This window comes from Squalius cephalus, assembly GCF_949319135.1.
Source record: "Squalius cephalus genome assembly, chromosome: 9".
Taxonomy (NCBI): Eukaryota; Metazoa; Chordata; class Actinopteri; order Cypriniformes; family Leuciscidae; genus Squalius; species Squalius cephalus.
The window spans coordinates 20,910,869-20,928,146 of record NC_137130.1 but is presented as its reverse complement, the minus strand read 5'-3'; the positions used below and the strand labels follow the sequence as shown (position 1 = coordinate 20,928,146).

Sequence of the window (17,278 nt, the reverse complement as noted above, 5' to 3'; positions counted from 1 at the left end):
TCAATGCCATGCTGTACAGTTTTGTAATTAACTTAATACAAGTTTTTTACTAATGGAAGAATATACACAACATGGTAGATGGATAAGTGTCCTACTTTACTTGGATTTATGCAAGTATGGCTTTGTGATTATGTGGTTATTTTTATTCTTGGAATACTACTGTTAACAGGTTTGTGAATCATTTTTCCTTTTGTGTGACTGATAAAAACTATTTGCACACATAGTCAATTAGTATGATATCACAAGAACATGAAATGATTACTGCTTGCTTGCTTGGTTTTTACTGTGTATCCTAGGCCTTTTTCTAAAAGATGTTTGTATTTTTTTTCCACTTTTTCCACACAAAGTTTTGCATTTAATTTTACTTTTACCATTAAAAATATTTAGGATATTTATCCACATGTAGAAGAGATTTACAAAAAGCACATAAATAATACACATGCACGTTACAGAAAATTTGTTTTGACAAGCTTGCTGCAATTTCTACATTGAACTTTTTCTACTTAACTTTTGCAAGATGCTGCATCCACAGCTGTAGGTGTGTTAGTAAGAAATTGAAAATGACCATCATATTGATAAACAAAACTTTGATAAACTTTTTGCATATTTTACATGCCACAATATATGAATTAATTTATTTTATACTTTATTTGGGCCTTTTGCTTGTTGCTAATATTGCTAGCCTAACTAATAGCTAAAACAAACTAAAAGTTTTATTAACCAATATCTATGGTTTTTAACCAGCACCAAAACACATCCCTGGAAGTTTCTTGATTAGCTGGTTTAGGTATGTTTATTTAGGGTTGAAGCTAAACTCTTCTGGATAGTAGCCCTCCTGTTTCTGAATGTGACACCCCTGTTCTAGAGACAAATTGACATTTGAATGAGACAATGCTCACATAACACTTGTGTTCAATCATTCCCAAAACACAGTTAGGATTACAATAGGGGTTTTTTTTCTCTCTGTTAATTTCCCTTTGTAAATTCTCCATATAATTTCTGCATTTTCTGTAAAAATTCTGTAAAGTATGTCAGTGCAGTTGAAAGTCCTATTGAGAATGGAATCTCAGTAACCGCTCCCTTTGTTGAGCAACTTCTTTAATGCAAAAGGGATGTTCCATATTGTTCTGTGAGCATTGTGTTGTGAATGTGTGGGTGCCGTACCAGTCATTTCCCTGGACCATGCAAGAGAAAACACCAAACATGTAATTATATATCCTTTTTCAAGTAAAATCCATATTTTGACCCCAATATTGTGCTCTAACAAAAAGGTAACATGTGCCAGTACCCTGACATATTCCTGTGATAATTTGAATAACAATACTTTGTTTGTCAAGAGGCAGTATAAAAAGCTTGGGAAGCATATGGAATCTCTCCAACGGTGACCATGGGCAAGGTAGGATTTTTGGCACCACTTTCATGACTTTTACAATGAATTGCACCTCCCCTATGTATACTAACCTTTGATGCATACGGATTACTCTCCTAATAGCAGCACTAAAATGAAGTGTTGATTTTGTTAACTTTTTCAGATTGTTTTTTACGAGGACAAAAATTTTCAAGGTCGTAGTTATGAGTGCAGCAACGACTGCACAGACCTACACACTTACTTCAGTCGCTGCAACTCCATCAGAGTAGAGAGTGGCTGTTTCATGATCTATGAACGTCCAAATTATATGGGCCACCAGTATTTTATGAAGCGAGGCGAGTATTCTGACTACCAGAGATGGATGGGCTTCAGTAGCTGTATTCGATCCTGTCGCCAGATACCAATGGTGAGGTTCACTGAATGTGCTGCTTTTGTGGATATACATGATGGTTTCTTTGATGCCAGTGTACTGAATCCTTCTTTTGCATCTTGATGTCAACAGTACAGGGGACCATACAGAATGAGGATCTATGAGAAGGCTGACTATGGAGGTCACATGATGGAATTCATGGATGACTGCCCCTGTGTGTCTGACCGTTTCCACCATCGGCATGTGTACTCCTGTAATGTGATGAATGGCTACTGGATCTTCTATGAATATCCCAACTACAGAGGGAGGCAGTACTTCCTGAAACCTGGGGAATACAGGAGATACCGAGACTGGTGTGCTACCTGCGCTATTGTGGGCTCCTTCAGACGAGTCAATGATTATTAGCCATTCTGCTTGCACTAATTTATATGAACTGTTCATTTCCTGTTTATAAGCATAACTGTTTATAAACATTTTGATTTTTCACTTCTTGTGCCTGGATCTAAAAAAAAAAAGAATAAAATGATATTTGTAATAATAAAGTACTCTCGTTTTACTGAATTGTCAGAAATCAGACTTTTATAACAGAATTAACTGGCTTTTTTTCAACCACTTTAATTTGATTTTTACATTATTACACATTTACAAATCTTACAATTATTAAAAGATAAAACAATAATAATAACAACAAATTGCATTTATATCAATAAATGTAAACCCAAAAAGTATAACTTATAATGAGTACCTTTTACTCAAAATGTGCCAGAAAGTTTAACTAACTATTATTTTTGAGTTCATTCAACATCTATCAGAGATTTAAGTTAACACTAGATATTTTTTTGAAGTTTTTACAACTCCGATAAAGTTTAGAGTTTAGGGAACTTGAAAAAATAGTTTCAACCATAATCAAATATTTTAATGTCACACATACTGTAAACTGTAAACCCTAACGCTCAAAATAATTAATTGGTTTGAGTAGGGCCAACTTAAATTACACAAATTTGTTCAATCAAATTAACTTTCATGAGTATTTAGAACTTTCTTTTTCTTTTGAGTTCACAAAACTGACACATTTTAAGTAAGTTGAATTGTTTCATTGAGTTCCATGAACTTGTTTCTTTTAATTTAGACAAACTTATAATTTAACTGACTTGAGCTTGGTTTGAGAACAGTGTATGATATATGTCACCAATTAGCAAGGTAGCATTTTTTAGCGCAATATTCCTACGGACAAAATTGCGATTGTTAACTCATGATTTCTGTTCTGTCTGTGCGCACCAATCTTGCACTTCTATCTCCTCCTCAACCAGACCACCTAGAGACTTCGGGTTTTCGGCATTATGTTAAGGAAGGTCTAATCTCGGGAACGCACACAAAAACAAAACAAAAAAAACAAAACATAAAAAGATTTACTATCTCTTAGTGTTGTGATCCCATGACGTCAGAAAATTGCGCTAAAACACTCACTGAGTTTTTATTACTTGTTTTAAATTAGCTGGTTAAAGCTAGCCAAGTTTACACTAAAATATTTAAGTTGAGATTACATGATAAGTTAAAAGTTAAAAAAAAAGTTAAATATGAATTAGCTTACTCACATATTTTAAGTTAACAGCAATAAAAATGTATGATTACAAATAAAAATCTGTAAGTTCTGCTTACTTAAATGTTAAATGTCTTAACTTAAAAATTTGATGTAACTAATTACCTCATATTATTTAAGTTTTGCAAACTTATTCAGGTTTAAGTTTACAGACAAACTTAAATTTAACTGAAACTGGGATTTCTATTTCCCAGCATGCTTTGCCGATGGCACACGAAAGGGAGAGACATTTTTTTAAATTAAGTGTAATATGTTTTTTTGAGCAAGATTAATGTTAAGTGGGAGATTAGTGACTAATGTTTTATTATGCTAATTTATACTAATTTCTGTTAATGTTGATTTTAGGAGAATTACCATCATGGTGACAAGTGGTGCATGTGGCTTGGTTTGAGAACAATGTTACAAGCTTTATATGCTGCAGTCATACAGAAAATGCTATACCATGCTATTGTTAACATGTTAGCAAATGAGCAAGTTAGCATTTATTAAACTAGTTTGTTATAACTAGCTAAGTTTATACTACTACTACTACTACTACTACTAATAATAATAAGTTTTATTTATATAGCGCCTTTCCAGGGCTCAAGGACACTTTACAATAAACAAACAACAATAAAGGCAGTTGACAAAGACAGCAGACAGAACAACAGTAGGCAGTTGAGAGTGCAAGTACAGTAAGTGAAAATTGGGTAGATAGGGCGGCAACCAACAGAATACAAACAGATATAACTTTGAAAAATAAAAAATAAAAATAGGAAATTAAGAATTATAACATTCAGAAAATAGGTGAGTTTTGAGCATGGATTTGAATTCAGAGATAGTGTTAACAGAACAGAGTGATCGGGGGAGAGAGTTCCACATTTTGGGCGCAACAACACTGAATGATCTGCCCCCCATTGAAGCAAGGCGATGCCGAGGGACGACGAGAAGGCTGGAATCAGAGGATCGTAAAGAGCAAGTAGGGGTGTAGGGGAGAAGCAGGTTACAGAGATAGGGGGGAGCCAGGCCGTGCAGAGACTTAAAAGTGAGAAGGAGAATTTTGAATTTGATACGGTAAGCCACAGGAAGCCAGTGAAGATCATGCAGAATTGGGGAAATATGTGCAGAACGCTTGGTGTGGGTGAGTAGTCTGGCAGCAGAGTTTTGAATGTATTGTAATTTGGAAATGGAGCTAGCATATAGGCCAATGAAAAGTGCATTGCAGTAATCAAGACGTGAGGTGACAAATGCATGGATGACAGTTTCAGCATCTGAGATACTGATAAAGGGACGGAGCTGAGCAATACGACGTAGATGATAGAATGCCAATTTAGTGATAGAATTAATGTGAGAGTGGAAAGATAGAGGAATCAAAAATGACACCAAGATTTTTAACAGTACTAGATGGTTTGATAAGAGAGCCAGCGATCTCACAGGTGAAGTTGGTAAGAATTTTATTATTGAGTGATGAGGGTCCAGTGAAAATAATCTCAGTTTTGTCCATGTTAAGTTTTAGAAAATTTGAATGAAGCCAATCTTTCATTTCATGTACACAAGCAGAGATATTGTCAGTTGTGAGAGATAAAGTCGATGTACAGGTAGTACATAATTGAATGTCGTCAGCGTAAAAATGATAATTAAAACAATTAAATACAATTAACAATTAAACAATTATTCACTTTGAGATTACATGAACATTTTAAGTTATATGTATGAAATAGTCTACTCAAAAATTTCAAGTTAAGACCAAGTAAAATGTATGAGTACAAAATAAAAATCTGCCAGTTCTGCTTAAACTTTCGATTTCTAAACGTAATTTTTTTTTGCATTTTTTTTTTGAGTTTTGCCAAATTATTCGGGTTTACAGTGACTGTCTAAGTTGTAAAATGTAGATATTTGAGTAGAGGAAACTTAAAAAAAAAAACAAAAAAAAAAAACAAGGCGATCAGTTGCCACAAAATATTTAAGTAACATTGCTACTAGAATTGAAGTTATATGAAATTCTATAATTTAATTTAATAACATTTAAAGTGACTTAAAAAAACTAAGTTTAGATAAAGTAAAATTTGGATATATATAAAAGGGATATTTTAAGTTGCATAAGTGAAGTAATTAAAGTTGTCAGTACTTAAAAATTTGAGTTGCATTAAATTAAGATGAACAAAACACTAAATATATATTTTGATTCAAATTAATGTTTATTAAAAAAAACTAGCTATGCTTACTGATATTTAAGTTGGCAAACTTTTAAAAAAATAGAGGCAATCAGTTGCCTCAAAGTTTTAGAGTTAGTAGAACTTATCCGGAATACATACAGGGAAATATTTAACAGGATTTTCCATAAAATGGTCATAAAATCTGATCTAAACTAAAGTCACTGCCTAAACATTAATAAACAAAAAATACATTTTATTTATCTTTTGAAACTAAAAAGCACATTTATATTTATAAGAAGCACATACTTCAGAACATCTAAAATCATACTCGCTAAATATTCTCATCCACGTGTTTAAATATATATAAATATATTTATTTATTCATTATATTATATTTATTCATTTAGTTATATATATATATATATATATATATATATATATATATATATATATACAGTGCAATGCATAAGTGAATACACCCATGCTAAAGTTGACTAAAAAGAGGAATAAAAAATCATATTTTGGAAATTGAACTTAATGCCTTAATTTAAAAAATTAGGAAAAATCCAACCTTTAAGGACACCAATTTTCTTTGTGAATGAATAATGTATCGTAAATAAATAAATGTTCTTCCTTAAAATACATGGTGCATAAGTGAGTACACCCCTATGTTAAATTCCCATAGAGGCAGGCAGATTTTTATTTTTAAGTATTTTTTTAATTTTTTTTTTAGGATACTATGCATCCTGATAAAGTTCCCTTGGCCTTTGGAATTAAAATAGCCCCACATCATCACATAGCCTTCACCATACCTAGAGATTGGCATGGTTTTATTTCAGTTAGCCTAATAGCTGGTTTGATTTGCATTGAGAGATGATCTTATGGAAAGTACCCCATGCCAATCTCTAGGTATGGTGAAGGCTATGTGATGATGTGTGGCTATTTTAATTCCAAAGGCCAAGGGAACTTTATCAGGATGCATAGTATCCTAAAAATTTTTTAAAAAAAATACTTAAAAATAAAAATCTGCCTGCCTCTATGGGAATTTAACATAGGGGTGTACTCACTTATGCACCATGTATTTTAAGGAAGAACATTTATTTATTTACGATACATTATTCATTCACAAAGAAAATTGGTGTCCTTAAAGGTTGGATTTTTCCTAATTTTTTAAATTAAGGCATTAAGTTCAATTTCCAAAATATGATTTTTTATTCCTCTTTTTAGTCAACTTTAGCATGGGTGTATTCACTTATGCATTGCACTGTATATATATATATATATATATTATTATTATTATTATTAAAATAATACATTTGATCCAAATAATACATTTACAACTTTATATATATTTAAATATATTTATTATTTGGATTAAATATATTATTTTAATTAAAAAAAATACTACTTTTGCTTGGTTCATTTGATGCTCATCTACCATGGTCAATTGAATTTCTCTTGGAATGAGCAATCCTGCTTGTAATGTGCATGTAATAAATTTAGGAAACTGAATTTTCTCTGTTTCCATGTGCAATATTTAAATATGAGTAATAAATGTATATTTATAAATATAAAATAAAATATTTAGCACATTTAATGATAAATGGCACATGCATAGTTACAAGAGACTGTAAATACAAAGAGACTTAAATATTGTCAAATGCACTAAATGTTGTATGTTTGTATGTGATGAATGCTATACTTGTGCATAAAAAGTATTTATTTCCATGGTCCTGACATCCAATCTTACCTTGTTTGAGTATAAAAATTACATGTATAATTCTAGAGGTTAGTCTAAAGTCTATTTTGTCCCTTTTGTAAACTAGTTAATATGATAAGGGAAAATCTATCAGCCACATTGTCTCTGTCATGTGAATATGGTCACATTCACTCTGGATGTGACTAAAGCTTTGTCTATACTGTAAAAGACAATGCACAAAAAGCTGCCAGAGATGTATGGATAAAATCTATTGTTTCAGTTTACAGGACCACTTCAGCAGAAGTCATACTGCTTAATCATCAGCTTTTGGCATTTGAATAACAACAAAATGTGGGCCCCTGATTCTTGTATAAAAACCACAACCAAAGGCCATCAAAGTACAGCTGGTACAGTGAGCTGAAGCACTGAGAAAAACAACACATCACCACCATGGGCAAGGTAATAGTGCTTGAAATAAGTATGCCTCATACAAATGCTTAATAATTGATAGAAAGCTTTATATGTTCATATTGAAGCGAGTGTGTATTTGTTTAAAACCTGATGCAATTCAGATCTAAAAAGCATTCTGTTTATTTAAAAACAGTGTATTTTTTTAATTCCATCAACAGGTCATCTTCTACGAGGACAGGAACTTCCAGGGCCGCAACTATGAGTGCATTAGTGACTGTTCTGATATCTCCTCATACCTGAGCCGCGTTGGTTCCATCAGGGTGGAGAGTGGTTGTTTCATGGTCTATGAGCGCAATAACTTCATGGGCAACCAGTTCTTCCTGAGGAGGGGCGAGTACCATGACATGCAGCGCATGATGAGCATGGGCATGACGTTCGACAGTATCAGATCTTGCCGCATGATTCCTTCAGTAAGGGTCTCACTTTGTTAACGGTGTTGTGCAGATTTAGCAATGCACACTTTTTTCATAATTTTAACGGTATACTATGCATGCATTGCTGAAAGACTGCTAAATGAATAATCTTTCTTTGTTTTACAGTACAGGGGATCCTTCAGGATGAGGATCTATGAGAGGGATAACTTTGGAGGACAGATGTACGAGCTGATGGATGACTGTGAAAACATCATGGAACGTTTCCGTATGTCTGACTGCCAGTCCTGTCATGTGATGGACGGCCACTGGCTCATGTATGAGCAGCCCAACTACAGAGGCAGGATGTCCTACTTCAGGCCTGGAGAGTACAGGAGCTTCAGGGATATGGGATATAGCAACATGAGATTCATGAGCATGAGGCGTATCACTGACATGTGTTAAATAGCTAGAATTTAGAAGCAAATAAAGTGTTATTTTCAGAACTAGCTTTCGTTTCCATTGTTTCATTAGATTACTGAATGGCTGACATTTTAAAAGGGTTAGATCATGCATTTTTAAACAATTTAATACTTTTTTGTTAGACTTAAACCTAACTTAATAACATAAGTCACTTTGTTAGACTAAAACAATCATAATTTAGTTTTGCATGGCTGTTTTTCACCCTCTCTCTGAGCCTTAAAATTAAATAGGGCTTTTTTTTAAGTAGGGCTTTTTTTGCTTCATGTCCAAAAGGTCCAAACATTTCAGAACACCCATTTGCATCTTAATTTCAATTCAGATTTGAAAACAATTGCATAGATCAACCTTTAATTTAATTTAAAAATATTAATCCAAATTAGGTGCTTTGTTTATTTCATGATGCCCTCACTGACCTTTTTATAGTTTTTTTTTATAGTTTTCCCTATAAACCACATCAAAGGCAGAATATTATGGAGAATAATGAAAACATGTCTATTACTTAGTAGTTATTTGTACTATTTGTACAATATACATTTAATCCATTGACCCGCTGACAACTCTGCAGTATGCATGTGTAGGAGGGCAATTTTTATATTTAGGCTACTGAACTTGAGAGAGAAGATAAGTGGAGACAGAGTTTATAAAAAAAATAATAGAAGCTGAAGCAAGAGTGGAATCTGTTATTTTTAGACTATATTTTTAAATTGTTGTTTGTGAAGATAAAAGTCCATTTACAACAGAGGTTCTAGTTTATTGTGACTTCCTCAACTCTGGTGAGTTTTCTCCGAGCACATGTTCTGTACATATGTCTATCTGTCTGGTTAATTTGATATGAACATATGACAATTTATGTTCAATGTTTAATGACTATAAAATGCATAAAAGCATTCTAAACCTTGAAAATGTAAAATATCTAAATATATTTGAATGTTTAGAGCAATTTCGGTCTACTGGCGTGGAAAAAGACGCTCAAAATTCTACAGCTTTGCAGCTGTGAGGGCGTAAACTATATTGTAACGCAGTTCGGTTATGGGAAGAAGGAGGCGGGAACCGGCGAACATTCAAAAACTTTAATGATACAAATAAAACAGCCCCTCACGGACGACTGCTGTCACATATAATAAAACAAAAGGAGTCCCTCGTTCCCTGCTCCTCCCCATCAAGGTGGACGACAGCAGGCTCCGGCCTCTGGCAAACAGCGGCGACTCCTATGCTCCCTCATAGACGGCAGCCGCCCCTCCAGCACCCAGGCGGGCGGCAGCGAGCTCGACCGTCCACCCGGCAACGCACACCAGCGCACCGCCTCGAGCGTCCATGGCGTCGGGACTGCTCAACATGCTCGATGGCACCCAGGAAGTCGACCGGAAGTTGAAGCCGGCCGCGTGCCACCATCTTGTAGCAGAACTTCACCTGCAGTTAGCATCCCATTGACTCCCATTCATTTTGGCGTCACTTTGACAGCGAATAACTTTACATCTGAGGCGTTTGAAGACTCCATTTGTCCATTATTTATTTCTAAAGAAACACGACAATGTATAAAATGCTCCATTACCTTGTAGCTTATGTTATGGCCCCGTAGAAGCAGTTTTTGTAAAAGTAGGCTAACGATTGTGTCATAACCACGCGACTCTCTGTCGCACAGTAGAGAGATTACCGTATGGACGGGAGGAGAAGCTCGCGGGCAATCGGGGGGACGTGGAGGCAAAATGACAAAATAATTAATCAGAATACCTAGCAAAAGTTGCTCCTGCTCCAAGCTCATGGACAGCTCCTACTCACACTCTCCGTCTCTGCAAGATTCGGAAGGGAATGATTCAGATTTCTCTTGGCACAGCTACTAGAAGACAGACGGGTTGCTCACGTGGTCCGTGTAACGCTTTGCTCGGTTTGAGTCTGCGCGTCAGGAAAGGAAGTGCTAAGAAATCGCTAAAAATGGGCTTCACTTGTCTCAATTGAGTTCCAATGGGGTCGCTGTGTCCATTTCTTTTACTGTCTATGATGGCACCGCGGATTCCCTACAGTGGCGAGGGCTCTTTGACAACGCGGGTTTCTCGGGTTTCGGCACCAGTGTAACGCAGTTCGTTGTTATGCGAAGAAGGAGGCGGGAACCAGCGAACATTCAAAAACTTTAATGATACAAATATACAAAACGAAAGTAAAAGACAGCAGCCCCTCACCGACGACTACTGTCACAAATAATAAAACACAACACAAGTTCAGGCCTGTCCTCTCTCGATCTCCACTGTCTTCGCTCCCCCTTTATGCTTCTGCTCCTCCGTGAGAGATACGAGACCGGTGTGTCACACAGGTGTCGCTCATCAGTAATCACGCCACCGGCCTAGTGCCACTCTCTCACGCCCCTCGGCCTCGTCCTGCTCGCCACATATATTGCGATGCCAAATTGAATTTTACGCAGATGAATCAGGAAAAGGAAAAGTCCATGAGCCAGGCCTCAGACCAACAGCCCAGAATCAGTTTTGTAAATATTAGAACCTCATTGTGTAAGAAACATGAGGGGAATAGAATCTGAAGGCAAACAATCCAGCTGTCGGAATCTGTTCCCCCACCCCAATGATGAGAGACGTTGATGTAGTGGCTTAAAATATGTATTTTTGGGTGTTTTTGCCTTTTATTATGATAGGACAGTATGTAGACTACAAGAGAAGTGGGAAAGAAAGAGAGGGATGGGATCAGGAAAAGACTACAAGCCAGGACTCAAATTTGAATTAGAACCTCATTGTGTAAGAAACATGGGGGGAACAGAATCTGATGGCAAACAAAACAGCTGTTGGAATCCTTTCCCCCACCCCATGATAAGAGATGTTGATGTAGTGGCTTAAAAAAATGCTGATTCTATTTTGTGTGTGGATTGAGCTTAACCAGCATTATTTTAAACAACAGTACTGTCTATTGAACACACTGTAGTTCTGTACCACACATCCTCGTTCCTGTCATAAATTAAATATGGAGCTACTGACTAATACAGAACTTTGTTACTTTAGGTACATGGTCGATAAAATCATAATATATGCACTATTATCAGGGTCGTAGCTAGGGAAATCTGGGCCCCCTTAAAAAGCATTGATATGGGCCCTCCACTTATATAATTTATAGTATAAGGCATTTCAGAGTCCCATCTGGTGCCATGTAATGTAATAGGGATTTCTTACTAAATAACAAAACAGACAAATAAATAAAAGCAAATAAAGGTTTTTATTGGACAGCAGCAAAAGCAATATAAATATCGCCTTCTCTTATTTTAAATAAAATTATATACAAAGTTGATATAATATTGTATCAAAATGGCATAAAGCGATTAATAACATCTTGTTTAATGTAGTCAAGCAATCATTCTCTACAAACTAATTGTCAGGGTTGTTGCTTAGGAGCTCAGGAGCTCACAAAGACGAGAACCGACCAACACTGAGGGAAAACACAGGGCTTAAATACACTGGGGCTAACTGGATAATTAACAAGGTGATTGACAGGACACAGGTGAAAGACATGACTAATTAGAACATAGGAGAAACTAACAGGACTAAACCAAAAGCACAAAAGACAGGGGAAAACTAGATAACATAACTAAACCAAAACACAGAAACGTGACACTAATACAATAACAACAAAATACATGAATTTAATCAAATAGTAAAATAAACCTCTTTTTTTTTTTTTTTTTTTTTTTTTAGGCCTACCATCAATATACTATAAAATGTCTTTCCAGTCAGTTTGGTGTTTAACAACTGAGGTAAACATTCAGAAATTAAAAATAATGCAGTCAAATGTAAAATAAAGCCACTTAAATATTTGGATCTAATTATTTCCGATGCCTTTATGACTTTTTTTTTTTTTAGATCTTTTAAGTTTTAGAGGAATGGACTTTAAATGGAGGGACAGAAATCTTTTTTGGTGAATCATACCTTATAAATACAGTAAACTGAGTCTTGGATAAAACTAACTCTATATCGCGAATCATATCGTTTACATCAACGATACACATAATCACATTTTTATAACGCGATATCTGATATAGCAATGTACTGTATCATTACACACCTATTCCAAACTCGTAATCTGAGAGCTTTCTGTCCCTCCATTAACAGCCTGCGCAACTACCACTTTCAAGCCAAAGAAGTTAGTAAAGACAACATGAAAGTAATCTATGAGACCCAAGTGTCATGGTTATGTTTGTCAGGTAACTCAGAGAAATGGAGGACTCAATTGCGGTGACAAATGTGATAAAAGTTTTTTAGTAAACTTTGTGAACAAAAGAAACACTTCATGTAACACAAAATAAATGCAAAAATAAATGCTTCTCTGAATGGTGGTTCCCGTGCGCTCCGCACACACACCAGAGGACACACAGACAGAGGAGACCACTGAGAGGAAATTAGCACAGGACGACCACAGAAAGACTGTGACAGAAAACATGAAACACCGGGTGAATCTTCTTAAACTGAGGGGATAATTTGAGTTGAACCGTCACCGGGTTAAGCACCTTGGTTACGACATACGGTCCAATAAAATTGGGTCCCAGTTTACGTGCGGGAAGTTTGAGAGGAATGTCCTCGGTTGACAACCAAACCTTCTGACCACACATGTAAAGTGGGGGCCTAAAACGGTGACGGTCCGTCGATGCCTTGTTCCTCTCGCCAGTCTGGGAAAGGGCAATGCAACGTAACAGGGAGGAGAGTAAAGATGGAAAGCTCCTAAAGCTTAGTTCCATATAAATTCACAGATAATTTGTTGTTTTGTCGTTAGTGAAAATCAATATTGACCTTGTATTTGAAAAAGGATGCTCATATAAGAAGCAATTCTAAAATTCAGAGTCAGTTCATTCACATTCGGAGTTCGACTATTTTTGACTGTCAAAATGCCGGCGGACACAGCTACAGTGAGTTGTTCAAAATCGTTCTTTTTAGTAAACTCTGTGTACACAAACAATGTTCTCAATGCTCGAGTTCATGTGTAGAGCCCCTGGTGATACTTTGAGCAAAGTTTCATGTTGTGTCGAGCCTTCTTGGTGTTTTAAAAATAGTGATTTTTGATGCTATCATAGTAGTGCCCCAAGCACTCCCATTCAAAAGGCAATTTGACCGAAAACGAAAATACGTTTCGTATTCCGTTCTAATTATGCTTTTAAACGAAAGCTTGCCTTGGGTAGATTAACAAAAAGACCCTAGGTTGCATTTTGGCGACAGTTATCCTTTAAGCCTAAACAGACTAAACAGTGAATGAGAGAGATCGACTGAGCTTGTGCTTTTACCTGCGTCTGTCTTTGAGGTCAAGTCATTTATATTCGTGAAAAGGTTGCTGTGTCCAAGGAAAGCAAAATATTTGTCATATCATCCTTTTAACGTTTAAGGGTATTCCATGAATGGCGTCAGCGCTGGTCAGCATTCCACAGCGCGAAGAATCCGCAAAAAAAAAAAAAAAAAAAAAAAAAAACCAGTGTGTCACGCATTGAATCAATGCCATTGGTCTCTATTAAGTGAAGCATCAGCTTTCAGCATTACCCATGTAGGTTGGAAAATGTGTATATATATGTTTAAATAAAAGAGGAAAAAAAGACACCCCTTTAAAAAATTTTTTTATTGTTCATAAATGTATGTGCCTTCAACATTTTGTGGGTAAAGAAAATGTGTTGCTGTTTTTATTGTCTTTTGTAGAGGGTGTTTAGTTTAGTGCTGTTGAAGGTACTGCGCCCGCGGGTGCTGCAGACTGCAGAGTTAATTAAACTTTGCCGGAGCTTGCAGCCTGTACTCCTGTCTCACAGTGTGTCTTTTATTATTCTACAGGTGAGAAAAAAAAAACGATTCAAAAACTGGTTGAAACTGATGTTAAACACTGTTTCAAACATGTATGTTGATTTTTGATGGGTTACTGAGAAAGACTGTTAGTTTTATTAATACACATGCAGTAGTAATTAGTCATATATCGGATTACACACGAGTGACAAATATGTGAATTTGAAGTGAAATGAGAGAAAATACTCAGCAATGTTTCTAAAGTGTTTTAGATGTTGATTGTAATTGGATGATAAAGTTTAAGTGAGTTAAATGTACATTTGCTACTAGAGTTATCTCGATCCAAAATGACGGCGCATGTTTGCATGAACTAGAGCCAAAATGGCGACTTTCATGTAAAACACATAGACAGAAAAATAAATGGACACAGCGACCCCACAGACTTCGACGGAGACCAGTGAAGTCAATTAGAAGCATTTAATTAACATTTAATCCTTAAAACCTACTAGTATCTATTTTCATGCTACTAGTACTTATTTTTTTGATACTAGTACCTTTTCCATTAAGTACTAGTACTTATTCATTAGCTTAATGGAATAGATACTAGTATCTAAAAAATAAGTACTAGTAGCATGAAAATAGAGACTAGTAGGTTTTAAGGATTAAATGTTAAAACGGCTTGCCATACATACACTCTCTTCCTGATGGCTGAGCGTACTGTGTCATATGTAGAGATTATGGGTTATTTGATTTGGCTGTGTTTCTGTGTGCGTGTGTATTTTGCACTGTTGTTTTTCCTTTTTTTTCCCTTTGATTTTCTTTGTGATTATTTTCTATGCACATATTATTGTTTGATTGTGATTTAGAATGTTGGGCAACACCCCCCTGTACTCTCTTAGCTCAGGGTTCACCAATCTCGGTCCTGGAGGGCCGCTGTCCTGCAGAGTTTAGCTCCAACCAGCTCCAACACACCTGTTTGAAAGTTTCTAGTATGCCTAGTGAGACCTTGATTAGCTGGTTCAGGTGTGTTTAATTGGGGTTGGAGCTAAACTCTGCAGGACAGCGGCCCTCCAGGACCGAGATTGGTGAACCCTGTCTTAGCTGTTCGTATGACAGCTGATTAGCAGATGAACAGCTGTTGGTAATTTACGTTAAATCAAAGACGGCTTAAAAAGAGCGAAGGAACTGAAACGGGGTGTCTGCTGCCCTGCGAACTCTGTTGTTGCAACTCTGTCCCCACGTTATTGCTGGATTGTTATATTTGTTTCCGCGATCATCGCACAGATAATTGTTTGCTTGTATCGAAGCCTGAAGTTCTGCTGATGTGCCGTTTCTGCTGTCGACTCGGTGGCTGCTGGGTGTTTTCGTCTCCTCTGTTGCGCTGGGATTGCTGTCGTCCTCTGCTGTGCTAATCTTGCTGTCATCCTCTGCTGTGCTGGAATTTCTGCCGTCCTCTGTTGCGCTGGGATTGCTGCTGTCCTCCGCTGTGCTGTCCGAGCCCCGCCTCGTTCGTTCTGGTCCTGTGGTTTGAGGAGCGCTGTTCAACGAGACTGGGAGTTAGATTCTTCTGCTCCCAGTTTATGGGTGAGTGACGTTCTATCCCATTCCCAAGTTATGCTGTCTTGCCTCGTCCGAAGTTAAGATCCACGCCACGGTCTCATCTAAATTAGAGAGCGTCAGTCTGTTCACTGTAGTCATACCATTAACTTATATTCACGGATTGTAGTGCTGTAATTGATTAGTGCACGATTGATAGCTTTCTAGTGTGGTGCTGTGCTTATGCAGTGTGGTGCTGTGCTTATGCAGTGTTTGTTATCTATTGTGGAGATACTGGCGGTTTTTCTTCCTGTTGTGTGAGTGTTGTGCTGGTGCGTGCGGTGATTGACAGGTGGCCTGCTGCGTATACGTCACTGCCTGGCGTGAGACGGACTTGCGCGAGAGGGACTGCTTATGGACTGTGCACCTATGGACTTCCAGTGGACTTGAACGTGTTTGTCTGATGTCCAGCTTTTACCTTGATGAATAGTTTTAAAAGCCTGAGTGAGAGTGTGTGCATGGGCACCTACTTTTTCTATTGAATTAGAGATTATAATAAATATATTTTTTTTTTACCAAATTTGTTGTCTTGGTGAATCTGTGTTGCTCCCACCAAATTAAAAGAACTTGCAGTTATTTAATTAATCGAGTCCCAGCTCTTCAATTGGGTGGCGTAGTCGAGCTACATTGCCTACTTCACAACTGCGCAGCCTCAAACTGAGCTTGACGACGTAGATGTGACGTGAGCAACCTGTCTGACAGTTGTAAGTCTTCTAGTAGCTGTGCCAAGAGAAATCTGAATCATTCCCTTCCGAATCTTGCAGAAACGGAGAGTGTGAGTAGGAGCTGTGAGCTAGGAGCAGGAGCAACTTTTCTTTTTCTCTATGTTCTTCTCCCTTGACTTTATCGGACTTTATGCCTCCACGTCCCCCCGATTGCCTGCGAGCTTCTCCTCCTGTCTATAGGGCCTACGGTAATTTCTCTACTGTGCGACAGAGTCTCGTGGTTATGACGCAATTGTTAGCCTATTTTTACAAAAACGGCTTCTACGGGGCCATAACGTAAGATACAAGGTAATGGAGCCTTTTATACATTGTCGTGTTTCTTTAGAAATAAACAATGGACAAAGAGTCTTTAAACTCCTCAGATGTAAAGTTATCCGCTGTCAAAGTGATGCCAAAATGAATGGGAGTCAATGGAATGCTAACAGCAGGTGATGGCTTGTTAGCCAATGGATGCCCCCATACGCTTTCCGGATGCTGGATAACCCCCTTGGTAAAACATGAGGTTAGTGTGAAGCCAAATGCGAGACTCGTTTATGTGGCAGTGTGAAAATGGAATTAATGTTTATGATGATTTGAAAACATGTGAAAACACTGTGACAGGTCAGTGTATTGTGATTGATTCTAATGTTGCAGAACAAGTCAAGTACAGACAAAAGTAACTTCTGAAAAGCCTTTATTGAAATGTTTTTTTCTTTAATGGAATGTGTTGTGTTCCAGAGAAACAAGTAATTGT

The 17,278-nt window shown here is 36.8% G+C and overlaps 2 protein-coding genes across 2 annotated transcripts; both read left to right on the top strand.

Moving 5' to 3' along the window:
• Positions 1-1,387: 1,387 nt before the first annotated feature.
• Positions 1,388-2,144, top strand: LOC307163937 (gamma-crystallin M2-like; the record flags this gene model as incomplete). The annotated part of the gene is made up of 3 exons (XM_079880284.1): positions 1,388-1,396; positions 1,533-1,775; positions 1,872-2,144. The coding sequence occupies 3 exons, from the start codon at positions 1,388-1,390 to the stop codon at positions 2,142-2,144; spliced, it is 525 nt and encodes a 174-aa protein (XP_079736410.1).
• Positions 2,145-7,582: 5,438 nt separating this feature from the next.
• Positions 7,583-8,459, top strand: LOC307164040 (gamma-crystallin M1; the record flags this gene model as incomplete). The annotated part of the gene is made up of 3 exons (XM_079880437.1): positions 7,583-7,632; positions 7,803-8,054; positions 8,184-8,459. The coding sequence occupies exons 1-3, from the start codon at positions 7,624-7,626 to the stop codon at positions 8,457-8,459; spliced, it is 537 nt and encodes a 178-aa protein (XP_079736563.1). The 5' UTR covers positions 7,583-7,623.
• Positions 8,460-17,278: the final 8,819 nt, after the last annotated feature.